The sequence below is a fragment of the Micropterus dolomieu genome, linkage group LG23, assembly GCF_021292245.1.
Source record: "Micropterus dolomieu isolate WLL.071019.BEF.003 ecotype Adirondacks linkage group LG23, ASM2129224v1, whole genome shotgun sequence".
Classification (NCBI taxonomy): domain Eukaryota; kingdom Metazoa; phylum Chordata; class Actinopteri; order Centrarchiformes; family Centrarchidae; genus Micropterus; species Micropterus dolomieu.
Window position 1 is genome coordinate 25,584,471 of NC_060172.1, and position 15,379 is coordinate 25,599,849.

General features: G+C 41.3%; 3 protein-coding genes across 3 annotated transcripts; 1 reads left to right on the forward strand and 2 right to left on the reverse strand.

Annotated features, from left to right (window-relative positions):
* Window positions 1-702: 702 nt before the first annotated feature.
* On the reverse strand, window positions 703-4,051 carry rtn2b (reticulon 2b). Its single transcript, XM_046040490.1, has 7 exons — window positions 4,039-4,051; window positions 2,502-2,709; window positions 2,153-2,291; window positions 1,717-1,786; window positions 1,251-1,297; window positions 895-953; window positions 703-805 (listed from the first exon to the last, which is right to left on the reverse strand). Exons 1-7 carry the CDS (start codon window positions 4,049-4,051, stop codon window positions 703-705), a joined length of 639 nt encoding a protein of 212 aa, XP_045896446.1.
* A 2,120-nt stretch (window positions 4,052-6,171) lies between these two features.
* Window positions 6,172-11,174, forward strand: ppm1nb (protein phosphatase, Mg2+/Mn2+ dependent, 1Nb (putative)). The gene is made up of 6 exons (XM_046040185.1): window positions 6,172-6,577; window positions 6,915-7,486; window positions 9,384-9,501; window positions 10,173-10,287; window positions 10,401-10,464; window positions 10,574-11,174. The coding sequence occupies exons 1-6, from the start codon at window positions 6,172-6,174 to the stop codon at window positions 10,589-10,591; spliced, it is 1,293 nt and encodes a 430-aa protein (XP_045896141.1). The 3' UTR covers window positions 10,592-11,174.
* Window positions 11,175-12,791: 1,617 nt separating this feature from the next.
* Window positions 12,792-14,286, reverse strand: kcnk12l (potassium channel, subfamily K, member 12 like). Its single transcript, XM_046040816.1, has 3 exons — window positions 13,941-14,286; window positions 13,240-13,801; window positions 12,792-13,152 (listed from the first exon to the last, which is right to left on the reverse strand). Exons 1-3 carry the CDS (start codon window positions 14,284-14,286, stop codon window positions 12,792-12,794), a joined length of 1,269 nt encoding a protein of 422 aa, XP_045896772.1.
* Between the last annotated feature and the right edge of the window lie 1,093 nt (window positions 14,287-15,379).

The window sequence follows — 15,379 nt, forward strand, 5'->3', positions numbered from 1 at the left end:
CTTTGTAAGATTTGTTTTGTTGCTACACTTTTTACCTTTAATCACTTTAACCATCCCCAGAGCAACAGGAAGTCACTGTTTGTACCTGATTAATGCAGTTAACATGAAGAGCAGAGGACAATGTTCTCATTACTTCTCATATAAGTCTCATAAAAGTTGTAAGCAGTTGCTGCTCAAAAAGCTTTTGCTAATACCTAGGTTACTTAGGTAAGTTAACAAGTGCAAATCCATTAATGTTAATTAATGACGGGTGATGTTCATGTCAGTTTTATTCTATCCAGCTAACAATGAATGATGCTAAATAATGAAAGCAGCAATAATGCTTCACTGCTTAGTTATGAATAATTATGCAGCTCAACAGGAACACAGTGCTCACTAGTTGTGTAAAAATAGACCTGTTATCAAATACAGTGATAGTTCTCTCCTTGCTTGGAGTAGATGACTGTGTGAACTGGTTATATTAAATGCTGCACACAGAAAGCATCTCAGTAAATAAAATTCTTTTCATAAACCCCTCCCTCTCCTGGAGTGAATGGCAGCTTTGTTTCAGCTGTCAGTATCAGTTAAATCGTGCTCCCATAAACAAACATTATGATGGAGAAATGGAGATGAGCTGTCCCTGTAACGGCCCCACAGAGGATGTACCATTCCAACATTTTCCAAATCCCAAATTATGGGTGCTTTTAATGTGCGACCAACAAGTTACTTGGATTTGGCTTTCTGTTTGGGGGCAGCTGCAGGTGCAGGTTTTGGGGCAGCTTCAGGGGCAGAAGAAGGTCTCACTGAATCATACAGACTGAGGCACCTGCAACAAAACAAGACACAATGTAAAAGGAAAAAAAAGAACAAAAAGAGCACATAAAAAGAAAATGTTATAAGGAGCAGGTTACTTACAGGTTTTTGATTCTCTTTACAAAAGCATTGACAGCTCTAACCATCCTCCTTGTCCGCACCTATCACCAAAATGACAGGCATGTCAGTCCACTCAAAGCATTTCTGAATTTAACTTTTATTTTTCTGGCATCATAGATGGTTTTACTTACTAAATATGATTTAGTTTTTTCTAACAAAAGAGACTCTGTATTTCCTATGCTGAAGTTCATGAGCAAATTTCATACTCATAGTTAAGTTTTATTATTACTAGCTTATATCTATATCTACTAGTTTATCTTTTCTAATGCTTGAGTTGAGGGTGTTGCTGTTTGATGATGTTGTCAAAAAGTTCAGTGGAAAAAAAGTGAAACTCTCACCTGCTGCTTTTTGTACAACAGAGGAATGGAGAAAACAGCAATCACAGCTGTTAAACAAAGAAGAAATGATTTCTATTAGTGAAGTACTACTGTACAGGTTTATTTTAATAAAACAACTATTTCATCAAAACACTTTCTTTAAAGCAACATGTCTCTGTCTGAATGGGTCCTTCGAGAGGAGGTCAGGGTGGATGGTTGGACACTGAAGCATGTGACTTTGAAACAGGAGACTTACGTTTGTGTCCTCTCTCCTGTCAAAGTTGGTTTCTGCAAACCATGACCATTTCCCTAACTTTTACCTAAACATGACGAGACCTTAATCATAGAGGTGGCACATCAGAAAACGCTCGTCAGTCATTTTTGGAAGAAGGCACTGACAACCTATTTTATTGTTTTGTTATGGAAACACAGTCAGAGGAAATCTATTAGGAACTTGTGTAAGTGTGAGGAGTAAACATGCACTCACCAGTTATCACCAGAGTCAGTCCGTTGGTTAGGACACCGACGTAGGTCAGCAGATACAGGAGCACAACAAACTGAGAGAAAGAGCACAGCAAATGAATTGTTAAGTTGACAAATGAATTAAGAAATCCATCCCTGTAATGTGAAGCTGTTGATTGTACTGTCAATCTCACTGAGAATCAACACCCCTAATATGCAGCTTTTAGCAGGTCATTGCTTTGATTTGTTTGTCCACACCAAACAAAACATTTGAGTTGATTTAAAACAGTGGGAAACTGCTCATAGCTACATGCCCTTACAAGATTACAATACACTATCTGCCCAATGATGTTGATGTGTTATGCATTGCTGTCAGCACACTGTGTTTTTTAATACTTAAGTTTCGTGACTCGAGCTGTTACTGTATTATATCTGTCATTATTTTATCATCACTCTCAGACCTTAATGGAGTCGACCACACTTTCGATGAAAAGCAGGCGTTTGATCTCTGTGACGGCAAACGCAATCAGCAGCACCACCTCCTCTACCAGCATCACTGTCTCCTTATCTGTCAGAGTACTGTCATAATCCAGATATGACCTGGCAACAGAGACACAAAAGAGCTGTGTCAATCTGCCACATTTAAATGCTGAAGTAATACAAAACAACTAAAGCCGTACATTTAGCCACAAGTGCATAGTGATTGACAGTTTCAACCCATTCAGAGCACTGCAGCAGCATTCAGTGTGGGCTTGAAGTTGTAAAAACAGACCAACGCTGTCTACTGTAAGTCAACGCTGACGGACTCACTGGAATGGGTGGACCCCAGGGTTCCAGCGCAGCAGCTCCAGTAGTTTATAGTAGAGACGGATGGAGAAGGTGACACACATTGCACCCAGACAGATGTGGGCAAGCACAGTGATGACACTGAGCTGGAACAGACTGGCCAGACTGATCACCAGCCCTGTGAAAAGCACACCGGTCTTCCTAATGTTCCGCCAATACACCAGGTCCACAACTGCACAAGAAGTTGCAAGTTAGCAACAGAAAATGAGCACTTAAATAGATGATAGAAGGGTGAAGAGAGGTTAACTAAATTGCGGTGGAGATGCCTGATTATAACAAAAGCACCGTCATCTGACGCACTTTGGATTGTAAACCACCTGAGACCAACGAAAACAGACATAAGGAATTCATTCAGATGACTCAGATCATCTTCTGTTTTCCTCTGTTTTATTAGATACAAACCTGCTGGTGATGACACACATTACTCCCTCTGTAACAGAGCAGTTTTAGCAATATGAGAGGCAAATGGACTGTAAGTTATTTAAAAACATATATTTTGAGATTTGAGTTTGGAATGGTCATATATATATGAGTAAGTAAGTATGAGCAAGTAAAAAGCTACCTACATGACATGTTGTCTATAAAAAACAACCTTTTCTATTTGAAAATATATGCAATGAGAAAAGTTCGACATAGGATTGCAAAGAAAAATGATAGGAACAAAGCTCACTGTACATTATGGAGAGGAATTTAAATTAAAACATGCAACAACATTTTAATAAGGTAAATTTCCAGATGAATAATAAATAAAGGAATAACTGTGCTATGAGTCACGGTATGATATTAGGTATTCAACCCTCAAAACTTTAAATGAGTCTCCCAACTCCAGTGTTAATCTCAAGGTAATTATCTGATTAAAACAAACACTCTGGAATCTTACACCTAAACATACACAGACACACACAGACACACACACACACACACACACACACAGACACACAACTTTAATTTCAAAGGATAATCTACATGCAATAGACTAAAACTGTTCTCATAATCAGGTTTCCAGGCAAACATATAAGAGAACATATTTCAGATTTTCTTATTCAATAGCAAATTTGGACATGATGCTGGTGACACTCATACTTATGCTGTTATACCTATGAAGTCATTTCCCAAGAGTGGCATAACCTAACTCTAATTCTTAACCTAATAGCAAAAGTATAATATAATAATAACCTAACTCTAAAAAATTGCCCAGACAGGAAAAACATGTATCAATCATCTTTTTTTATGGGACAAGCTGGACCTTTAAGAATAAAACAAACAGCAACATTCAATCAGCAAGAGGGTCTCATTTAGTCCCATTGAGTCCCATTCTGTCCACCTGTCCACCAAATGAAAGACATGCTGCTCTCAGTATTTGACTGGTCATCCTGTCTGTAGTCACACCTGCCCAGCAGAGGGGGAAAACTTAATTTTCTCTTCCTCCTCCACCTGACAGCTGGACGCTCTGTCTGCTCTGATTCACTTTACTGAAAGCTGTCACCATTTAATTCCTTACGTTTGGTGGCCATTTCAGCGCTGATCCTGCTTGCTCTCCTCTCTTCCCTGCGCTTCCACTGTTGGCTTGCACCCCAGGCTTTTTTTGGCCTCCCCAGCTCTGTCAGCAATATAAGGCCTGGCTGGCCTAATTTTATCCTGTATTGGATACCCCCTGTTTGGATTCACACACACTCACACACACACACATACACACACTCAAATTGGAAACCTGAGACATCTGCATGTACTTGTCCCTCAGAGACTCCCATGGTACCTCAGCCAGTTGGTGGCTGACCTGCAGATGCAGAGGCCTTCACATGTAGCCACGTCAGTGAGAAACAGCTTCTAATGTAAAATTCATCACCAATCAGGAACAGAGCCACCGCTAGTAAGTCTCCTCCAGCTGTATACTGCAGCATTCATGACAAACTAATGAAATTATAATGGAGCCTGAATCATAAGCAGAAACATACCCTAATAGAAAAATGATTGAGGTGCTTCACTCATAACATTTTAAATGCATACCAGAAAGACCTCAAACTCATCTGTCCAACTGCACATTTTAAGCTGTGAATAAAGATGTTATCTTTAGCTTATTTTGACATAACACTTCTTGCAGGTATAGGAATGCACCATGTCCAAATATCACACAAACCCAGGGGTTTGTTTCCATTGTGTGTACCTCTGTGCCAAGCTGCTTTAAGACCATATTGATGAGTGAGTTTGATTTAACATTTAAAACATTTAAATTTCTCCATCCATTGCTACCAGTTTAAAGTGGCAGGACTGGCAGAGTGTCCACCCCTTGAATCAAAGTACGTGGAGAATTACAGAGAGGAGCCATGTGAGCCTGCCTGACTACACAGCTTTAATCAGTTATTAGGGGAATAGTGCCAAATGAAACAGCTGTAAGTCATGTTGCGGTGACACGAGTAATCATGCAAAACCGAAATTGCATTTCTGCTTGTTAAAAATAAAACCAAAATTATATTAACAGCTAATGCAGCAATCTTTGCCCCTTCATCTTTAATGAATTGTCCAATTTTCTTGTCTGTATAAGGATTGAAAACATACAAAAAAACATACAAACATATGAATAATAAAAGTTTTTTCTTTGGAGTTTAGGAGTTTAAACAAAAGTACGGGTCATTTAACACCCGGGATCAAAAACCAAATCTGGCCTTTAACTTATTTTGCTTTTATTGCCACATTAAATACAAATTCAAGTGCGAAGATTTAAAAACTGTTTAATCCGAAGATTTCATGTTTTCCTAAATAATATCAGTCACAAAACATAAATGATAAAATAATACAAACATGATAATAACATTCAAATCCAAGTTAAGCACACAGGATGTCAAATAGATGCAAAAACAGTTCAACCCTGAGTCCAATCTAACTCATAACTAAAGAATGAATGCAGCTCTGATTTCAGTTTCAGTTTTAATTGGTGTGTGATCAGTCATGAATCCCTGCAGAGGTACAGTACATGCGCTCTCACCATGTGTAATGAATAAGAGTGAAATATCAGTTTAAAGGGATCATCTCTGTGCATGATGAAAATAAGACTTATTTCCCGTGTCTCTTCTTCATCAGACACACGCTGTGTGCTAAATGGCCGACAGTACTGTAATCCACAGCCTATAATCCCAACTGATCAAAGGTTGAGATTACCACAGATGTGGGAGGGGCAGAGCTGCAGATAGGAGGACAGTGAGGTAGGGTGAGCTCAGACATGACAGTGGCGATGCAAGCTGGGCAGGGATTGGTGCACACAAATAGCCAGCCAATCACGGTGGAGGCAGGGGAAAATAACAAGACAAGGGGAGAGCTGGTGAAGGAGGGAAGAGCACTGTAAAGCGAGGGAGAAGGTGAAATCACAGCCGCACAGAGGAGAGACTAAACAAGGAGGAGAGGAAGGATGAGTGGAGGAGAAAGCGCTGATCACTGAGGTCTCCGGGGAGGAGAGAGGAGAGGAAGGAGATGAGCAGGGAGAGGGGGGTGAGCAGCCAGCACTGAGAACATCCATCAGCTCAGGCAGCCATGCTCTGAGCTTCAGAGCATCAGGCCTAGCTCAGCCCTGCGTCCCAGCCACAAACAACAGGGCAGGGATAAAAGCAGATTCTCCTCACATCAGCTGTGCACAAGAGCCATGAGGACAGCCAGGAAAGGCAGCGTGGAGATGCCTGCATTTATGCGGCAGCTGGTGAAAGAGACAGAGAAGCGGGTCAGCTCTTTCTTCAAGGCGGGCCGTGGAGGAGCAGCAGTGGGAGAGCCGCCAGTGGTTGGGGAGAAGGAGGAGGCCATCCCCAGCCCCTACCTGGACAGGCCAGTCCTGGACAAGTTAGCAGAGGAGGGCTGCGCCCGCTGGGGCCTCACCTATGCCCTGGGAAGTATGCAGGGCTGGAGGGCCAACATGGAGGATTTCCACAACTGTGTACCACAGCTGGGTGGAGACCTGGCCGACTGGAGCTTCTTTGCTGTATTCGATGGTCATGCAGGCAGCACGGTGGCACAGTACTGCTCCCAGCACCTTCTGGGTCACATCCTGGCCACAGGTGACAATATGTAACTGAAAATGCAACGAAATGATGATACAATATTTAATCAAACCTGTTGAGTGTTATCTTTTTCAGGGAATAGACTTTAGTGATTTATTGTAGTGATGCTCGTGGTGTTTATATGTGACATTCTGATCTTGAAACAGTTTTTACCAGGAGAAAAGGCTCTTCTTACAGAGAGAGAGAGATGCTTTCCCCTGTTATTAAACATACATCATGGCGGATCATTTCTCATTGTATTGTGCAAATATCTGTCCTGTTCATGTAATGATGTATTTTTTATAGGATGCTGGATTCAGCACTGTATTCACATTGTATCTGATTATGCACACAGGTGGAATGGGACCAGAGGACGACCCTGAAAAGGTGAGAGGAGCCATCATCGAGGGCTTCCTGCAAACAGACAAGCACCTGCTCTCTGTGGCACGCCGAGAAGGCTGGGAGAGGGGTGGTACCACTGTGGTGGCCACTCTTATCTCACCATATTACATCTACTTTGCCAACTGTGGTGACTCCAGGGCCATGCTGTGCCGGTCTGGCCAGGTTTGCTTCTCCACTGAGGACCACAAACCTTACAGCCCTCTGGAGAAAGAGCGTATTGAGAGTGCAGGCGGCTCTGTGACAATCCAACGAATCAACGGTTCCCTGGCAGTGTCCCGTGCTCTGGGGGACTTCAGCTACAAGGGGGCAGAGAACCGGACGCCCACCCAGCAGATGGTGTCACCAGAGCCAGAGGTGTGTGTTGTGGAGCGCTCACCGGCAGATGAGTTCCTGGTGCTCGCCTGCGACGGGGTGTGGGACACCATCAGCAACGAGGAGCTGTGCGCCTTCATCCACAACCGGCTGCGTGTTTGCACTGACCTGAGGGATGTCTGCACTCAAGTCATTGACCTCTGTCTCTATAAGGTCAGAACCTGCTGCTTAAAACCAGTGTGCATGTTGTTTTAATCCCTCTTAACTACAAAGTGATCCAGCACCTTATGCATTTCTGCATGTTCAGCAGTTTAAATTGCAAAACGTTTTAACGGATTATAAACACACAACACAATTTCAGTGTAACAGTGTTACATAATTTTGAATGGGTTGTGGATTTAATGTAATAACATAATCCCTTACACTGTGGCTGTGTTGAGTTGATTTGGCTTAATCTGAAGGCTGCTGGTGTCATTCCACTTTTTAAAGAGCTCTGCTTTATGAAGGTTACTATTCTATTTAATTGTTACTTTCACTCAACTAATTTTTTTTTGTTGATTGTCTTATATCAAACTTTTTTATCCAACAACTTTGATTAGATAGATGGATTAGAGAGGAACATCTTGTGTTTGATACATCAATAAAGTATCTTGCTGTTTAAATAGTGTGGAGTTCCACTGGGAAATGTTCTGGATCCTCTCATTTTTCTTGTGTATGAAAATAACTTCTTGGTCTTTTTATTTCTTTCTACATACTGTATGCAAATATATGTATTTGTAAATATGAGTTTGCTTGGTGAAGATTTATGTAACATTGTGGTTTCACGTTGCCATTTGGTTTCTATATGCACATGGTTGCAGGCACTGCTATGAAAGTTTAAAGTTGGTGTAATCTGTGCAAAGCAACACTGAAATATTTTCAACTTTTAAGGTGATATGGCAAACGTGTTAGCAGTTGCTTATTTACTCATCCAACAGATAAGGAGCTCTCCTACAACTCCTGAGAAAAATGTCTGGCTGTGTAGCTAGATGTTCCACTTTCTTCACTAGCTTGGTGCTGACTGTCTGTCAGCCATTTGGTGCTGGACAGCAGTAAAACAAAACAGTGAGCCGGAAGAGGCTACAATGCTCAGTGTAGGTGAGGTTAGTCAGGTGATAATTCTCTGTGGGTTTATCACTATCACTATCTTTCACATAGCTCTCATGCGATCCATTGTTAATATAAAAATATAAAATAAAATAATATAAAATAATAATATAGAAATTTGCTGTAATAGCACACATTTAGAGACTGACAAAGCAGCTGTGACCTCTGCTGAAGTTTGGTTCAGTCTCATTTAGACTGTGGCTGCATTTTATAATAGTCTGACAGACAGCCTTAAAAATAGACTGAAGAGGTGTCAGAACAGGTTAGATGGGATTTTTCTGGGTTTCTACGAGGACTCATTTCAGCCACTCTCACTCTGTGAGTGTCAGACGGTTGAAGGTCAATGTTCAAGAACACAGAATTGCTCATCATACCGTCCTTATATGTAAAATGTTTTTTCAGACCAAAGAGGGTAAAATAATTATTCCACTACACTTCCAGCTCCACTCATAGATAGCTGCTACATTTAAGGGTGTTTAGTGAAGGATATTAGAATGAGGGAATTAGCTTGTCCAGAACAATTCATTGTGTGATGTTGTAGACATAATTTAATTTCTTCATTAACAAGCGAAACACATCCCCTCATCACACCCATCCCCTATTTAAAACCAGGGTTCACAGAACCTCAAGGCAATTAATAAAACACATTAGGATTATTGTCTAACTTGTCTTTTCTTTAGAGTCAAAGAAACACATGTTTGGCCATTATGTCTATCAGTTTCACTCTGTTATGTAACAGAGCTTCAGCTCGAATCTGCACAGTGACCTCAAAATGTCACAGCTTCTTCCACAGTTCATTAACATTTTCCTGCTCCACTGCGTCTGTGTGACACCGGTGCCCAAACATTGAGTTGAAAATGGTCTATTTATAAAACTGTTCACCCAGTATTTCCCGTTTGTTATGTTGACATTTGTGAGGTCAGCCATCATTATTCACCTCTGCTTACGCCACTTCGCTCCACAGGGCAGCTTGGACAACATCAGCATCATCCTGTTGTGCTTCCCTGGAGCCCCCCAGCTGTCAGCAGAGGCATTACATCAAGAGGCCGAGTTGGAGGACCTGCTGGAATCCAAAGTAGCAGGTGTGTGTGTGTGTGTACAGTGAATCTCTTCTGTACTTGCCCTGGTTCATGAGGGCAACAGTTTAGTCTAATACAAAAACAATCATTACCTTCCTTTTAACAGTTCTCCATTGTATTCTTTTAAAGGCTATGATGTGCTATATTTTCATGCTGTAAACAAATCCCATGAAAAGACCAAAAAAAACAATGAATTGATCCTACTGGCAATAACAAGTAGCCAAAATCTGAAAAAATCTTATTCCTCCATGCCAAAGTGCTCCATTACTGTCCGAAACTATTAAAACACAGTAAAGCAGTGTAATTTATTTTGAGTCAATCCCACACACAGTGTATTGTCAGTAAACATTCACCACTGCTCCAAATGTGTATTAATCCACAGCTAAAACTAGTCCCCAACAAATGCAGTATTTAACCTCTTTTTTAAAATGAAACTATATTTATGTGCATCACATTTTTAAAGATGTACATCTTCTCGAAGAACCGATGGGCTTGGGGCTGTAATTACTGAGAAATGGACTAACACACTGTTGGTTTTGGTCTTTTCATGGTTGACAGTTTGTTTACAATATAGTCACAAAATTAGAGAACAACCGGAGGCTTATTCTTTAAGCTGCGTGTAAGCCAGAAACTTTCCAAATGTGCTTATTTGTTTTTCCTTTAATATCTGACAGAGATTTATGCGGAGCTGTGTGCCAGAGGGGAGGAACCTGATCTGCTGTCTGTCCTCACAGTCCTCGCATCCACTGTCATCCCTGGATTACCACCAGGTGGAGGCATACAGAGCAAGTAAGAGACACAAAATGTGTGTGTGTGTGTGTGTGTGTGTGTGTGTGTGTGTGTGTGCGCGCATCTATACCCTGTATTGGGAAATTACACCTTGTTACTTCTGTGTGTTACAGAAGGAACTGCATTATTTCTGCTTACTATCAACAAAGAGAGACACACAAGCCCACACTGCCAAATGTGAGTACAAACGACATATCTGCCCCATTTTAACGATTAGAAGACATGTTATTTTCTTCAATATGCACTGTATTTTCACCATTATTTTCTCAATTGCCTGTCTGTACAGGGCCTGGGGGGCTCCTGAGAAGCCCTTTTGGATTTTTATCTCAAAGGATCCATGGATCCAAGTGTGCAGTTTGACAGAAAGGCAGCTGATGAACAGACAAGGACGTTTGTTTACATCATGCCAGCAAGCAGAATAACAAATACAATGCAAAAATAGATCTAATAATGCCTGATATGGTTTATATTTATACAAGAAGTTCGTTTTGTAAAACTTACTCAGAGAAACCAATCCAGCAACAAACCTCTGCCTCATATTCAGTGAACAGAAGATACATATGTTTATTTCAAATGACAGTGAATAGCAGCCAACTGTGAAATTGTACATTGGATCAAATAAGGAATGTGAGTATATTTAGGGTTTTATTTTAAAGATGATATTTTAAGAAGTGATATAATAAAAGAATAATTTTAAGGAAAATGTGTTGACTGAAACATTGTCAGTGCTGGCCAAAAGCTAGAGTGCAGCTAACATATATCCATTTGTTTCAACATCTTTTCCCCTCATGGTCGAAAGTGGCAGGCAAATAAACACTGATCAAATATTTCATTCTACTAATTTAATCTCAACACATACACACATTTAGTCAAGAAAAAAAATCACACATAATCTAAACTCTTCTTGAATAGCCGTTTTTGTTTATTTTAAACTTGCAGACTAAGATCTACATAGAAGTAATGTTTGAAAAATGTGTAATTTGTTAAAATAATTTGATATATTATTATCAAAAGAGCTATCCAGCATGTTGCAATTTGATTGTAACCAAAATCCCAAATTATAAGTATCAAAGAATTTTGCCAAATACCCTAAAATCTATATTTTCTGACCAATAAATATATATGTTATATAAGTTCTACATGTGCGCATTTTTCATCTAGTAAGCATAATCTATATATTAACCATGTTTCGAAACACATTCTTTGATACAATGTATGTGAAATGTGTTTTTTTCTCCCGTAAGTTGGATGATATGTACTGTGCTGCCTTATCCATCTTTTTTATAGAGTTGATAAAATAAACAGCATCAGAACGGGTCATTTTCAGGATGGGTCATTTTATCTGCATCATACCGCATTGTTATATTATTTTGGTGAGATATTTTCTGTGTATAGACGTTACATGTCAGGATTGTTTTAAACCTAAATAAAGAATATTTGACTGACACAACTTGTCGTATTTTTATCCACAATTATTCACTGAAGAACTATTTTTCACAGCGTTTTGAAATTAGTAACAGTCGAGCGTGACCCCTACAAGAAAATTAATGATTTTTTTTTCTGGTCAGATCTCTAAGGTATGGAGGAACCTTTTCACATCATCTAAAGCACTGACGAAAACCTGACGCATAGATGATACAGAATGGCACATAATTAATTAAAATGGGTTTTCTTGCATAGTAAAGGATCTCCTCAAGCTAGACAAGGAGAGCCTGAATCCTACTCACCGCTCTGTTTATGTGATCCTGCGACTATCTGTACAGCACTTACTGACATAAGGACGTCCTCTACAGGCCACGTTTGATTAAAAGTGCTCTATTGAAAAAACTGTATCGCCGCGCTCTTTCGTGATTACTATGAATTTAAATGATATGCGTTGCTGAAACAAGATGGGCAATTGTGAGCAATCAACTAATTAAAATATATCTGTAGTGGGCTTAAGAAGCTCTGTTTAAATCACAGTTCAAATATTTTATAGATGCAGCTAGTTTACTGTCTACAAGAGCTGACATTGTGTTTATGTCACTAATACTCACTACCACCTCACATACAACCATATTTATTGAGGAGCTCAGGGGACATGTGCGGCACTCTTAAATCAACAGTCCCCTGTGAGTGCTCCTTCACTGCTTCTTTCATCTGATTGCTTTTGTATGAGCCAATCACTTCAGGACATCAGACCCCTCTTCACAGTTGAATTCTTTAAATTGTATTTTTGCTCTCTTTCTCTACACAGAACAAAATGTTTTCAGTTATTTGATGTCCAGAATCCAAGCTGGAGGTCTGCTACTATCTGCATAGACTTCTACTGAAATTGCTCAGAGAGGTGCTGAACAGGTGCTAATTGGAAGAAAAATTTATTCTATTCTTACAATTTGGTTTTAACATACTGAGAGGACAAGTTATTTACTTTCTTGAAAACACTCAATAAGGAAATAGGTTGGATTAAGGCTGCAGTATAAAGAACCTAAAGCAATGGACGCAAGAATAACATCTTAATGGTGTTACCTATCCACACTGGTTTCCTGTAGGCGATTATTCATAATGGCTAAGGCCCCCACACCACCAGAGAATCCATTTTGATGGCAGTAGCTCTGTCGTGGGCCCTGATGAGCTGTTTCGCTCAGCTGCTTCTGCAGCAGTGCCAGAGACACCTTATTGGACACCATGAACTCATTGACAGAGATCATCTCTCCTGACAGACGACGGCCCACATACACGCTGTCAGCCACTGCGCCTGCATCTGTCTCGCTGTCACACACTGTCTCCACCGAGCCCTCCGTGTAGCGGTGTCTTCCTGCAGGGCAGTGGGAGGAGATGGGCTGCACGGTGTTGCGTTTCAAGCGTTTTTGCCTGAGGTGTGCGGGCAGGCGCCTCTGGTTATGATTTTTGTTCTGGAGGCAAGGGCAGCAGAGCCACTGGCAGCCAGGTGTAGAGCAGGAACAGGAATGATGCCGCCCTGAGCAAACCAGCTTACCCACGATCCAGGTGAGAGTTTGCTTGATGACAATAGATATGACATTGAAAAGGGAGTAGATACAACACACCCCCATTAAGATGATAAGGCAGTTCCCGAGCCGGTAGGCCTCCTGAGACTCATACTGCTGCTTCTGACTGCTCACCAGGTCCCCAAATCCGATGGTGCTGAAGGCCACAAAACAGAAGTAGAGGGAGTCCACGTAGCTCCAGTTCTCCATGGAGCTGTACAGAGTGGAAGCACTACACGCAATCACAACCGATGCCACACCCAATATTAGCATCACGTAATAGACTGACGGTTTCCAACCCTCCAGGCTGTCCTCCTCGCCGGATGACTCCTCCCTGCTCGACACCACCCCGACTCCAGCACACCTCAGCCGACGCTCATGACACCAGCGCATGATATAAGCTAACATTGTGATGATCCTCTCCAGGAAGAGGTTAAAGAAGAGGATGGTGGCAGCACAGCCAATGAGACCATAGAAGATTAAGAAGATTTTTCCAGCTATGGTCGCTGGTGTGGTCATGCCAAAGCCTGGAGAGTGGAAACAAAAAATCAAAGCTTTAAAGGTCATAGTTGATCAACAGTGACATTTGGGAGTTCTCTCATTAGGACCATCTAAGAACTTTTAAATTAGCATCTCTGAAAAACGAAAAAAAGCTTCTAAACTCACCAATAGTTGAGACCACTGTGCCAACAAAGTAGAAAGCTCCAGAAAAGTCCCAGCGGGGCCTCAACGTGTCCACTCTGATCCCAGCTCCGTTTGCCTCCTCGTACTGCCGCAGCAGAGTGTGCAGGGCACCCAGGTTTACTCTATATCGCCGGGTGAAGTTGTCCAGCTGTTGTTTCCAGAGGTGCCGGGCGTGCAGCTCAAAGGGGTGTTCCAGGGCTGAGAAGATGGCCGCCCCGCACAGTAGGTAGAGCAGGATGAGGCCAGCCAGCAGGCAGAAACGGGCATTGTCTTCATTCACGGGCGCCCTGGGGCAGCAGCAGCCACCAGCAGCCCTCCTCTGAGCCATGAGCACAGCAGCAGCACAGATATGCCACTGCAACAACATGCACTGCCTCAGCCAGTCACACACTCACAGTATGTGTTGCATGCATTCCCTGCCACGCAACATACACGCATTGGTACTGTATAAAGCACTTTTGGTTTACATACACAGCAAAGCATGCATCTCTAAAATGGTACAGGTTTGGAAAACATCTCTTGAAGGAGGAAACTATGGGCTGCTTTGATCATTTAGGAGAATAATTATGCATCTGAAGAAAATTTTGCCTGTAGGAAAACAAAAAGATATATATTAGTAGTATGTTTACCACAATGTAAATATTTTTATTATTTTATTTAGCATTAATGTGATTTTCAGCTTAACACAAAGTGATTTCAACCACAAAAACCGGACTGAAAACATGCTTTGGTTAAATCCCATAAATATCATAAAGATGTTCATGATAAGACAACGCTAAATTCAGTGCCACTTTCTGATATGTAATTCATACACACATCAAATAGTCAAAGTTTAAAGTAAAAAGAAACCACACAGTACCTGGTCTCGTCGACAGCTGTGTCCGTTCCCTGAGCGCTGCTGGTCTGCTGTGCTCGTTCCATGGATCGGTTGAACACTGATCAGCAAGTGGAAGCCTCTTGAGGTTTTTTTGTGTAAACTGAAGGGCTGTCTGATGTTTCATCTGTCACACACTGACATCATCATCCCCTGCCCACCCCCTCCATCTTCGAGCAACCATCTCTTCATTTTAAAAAGCTCTAGTCCTATTTTCCAAGCCTTCATTGCACCTCAACTTAACTTCGCCTTAAAGCACTACAAGTGACAAAAGGTTTGCTTTGAATTAATTGCTCCTTTAATCGGTTACAATCTGCCAAGCCCGGAACAAGGTGTTTCAAGTCCTGACTGAAGTGTAGCATAAACCTTGATTCTCCTCTGCCACGCTAATGTGTGTAATTACCAGAAGCTCACCAGTTTTAACAGGACAAATTTAAGTGGGGTGAAATATAAGAGCAGAACTTGCCGCTGTATATCTTTACCGTTGAGCAAGGCACTCAACTCAAAAATGCTCCAGTGAGGTTTGTTCAGTAGCCATCAGATCAGA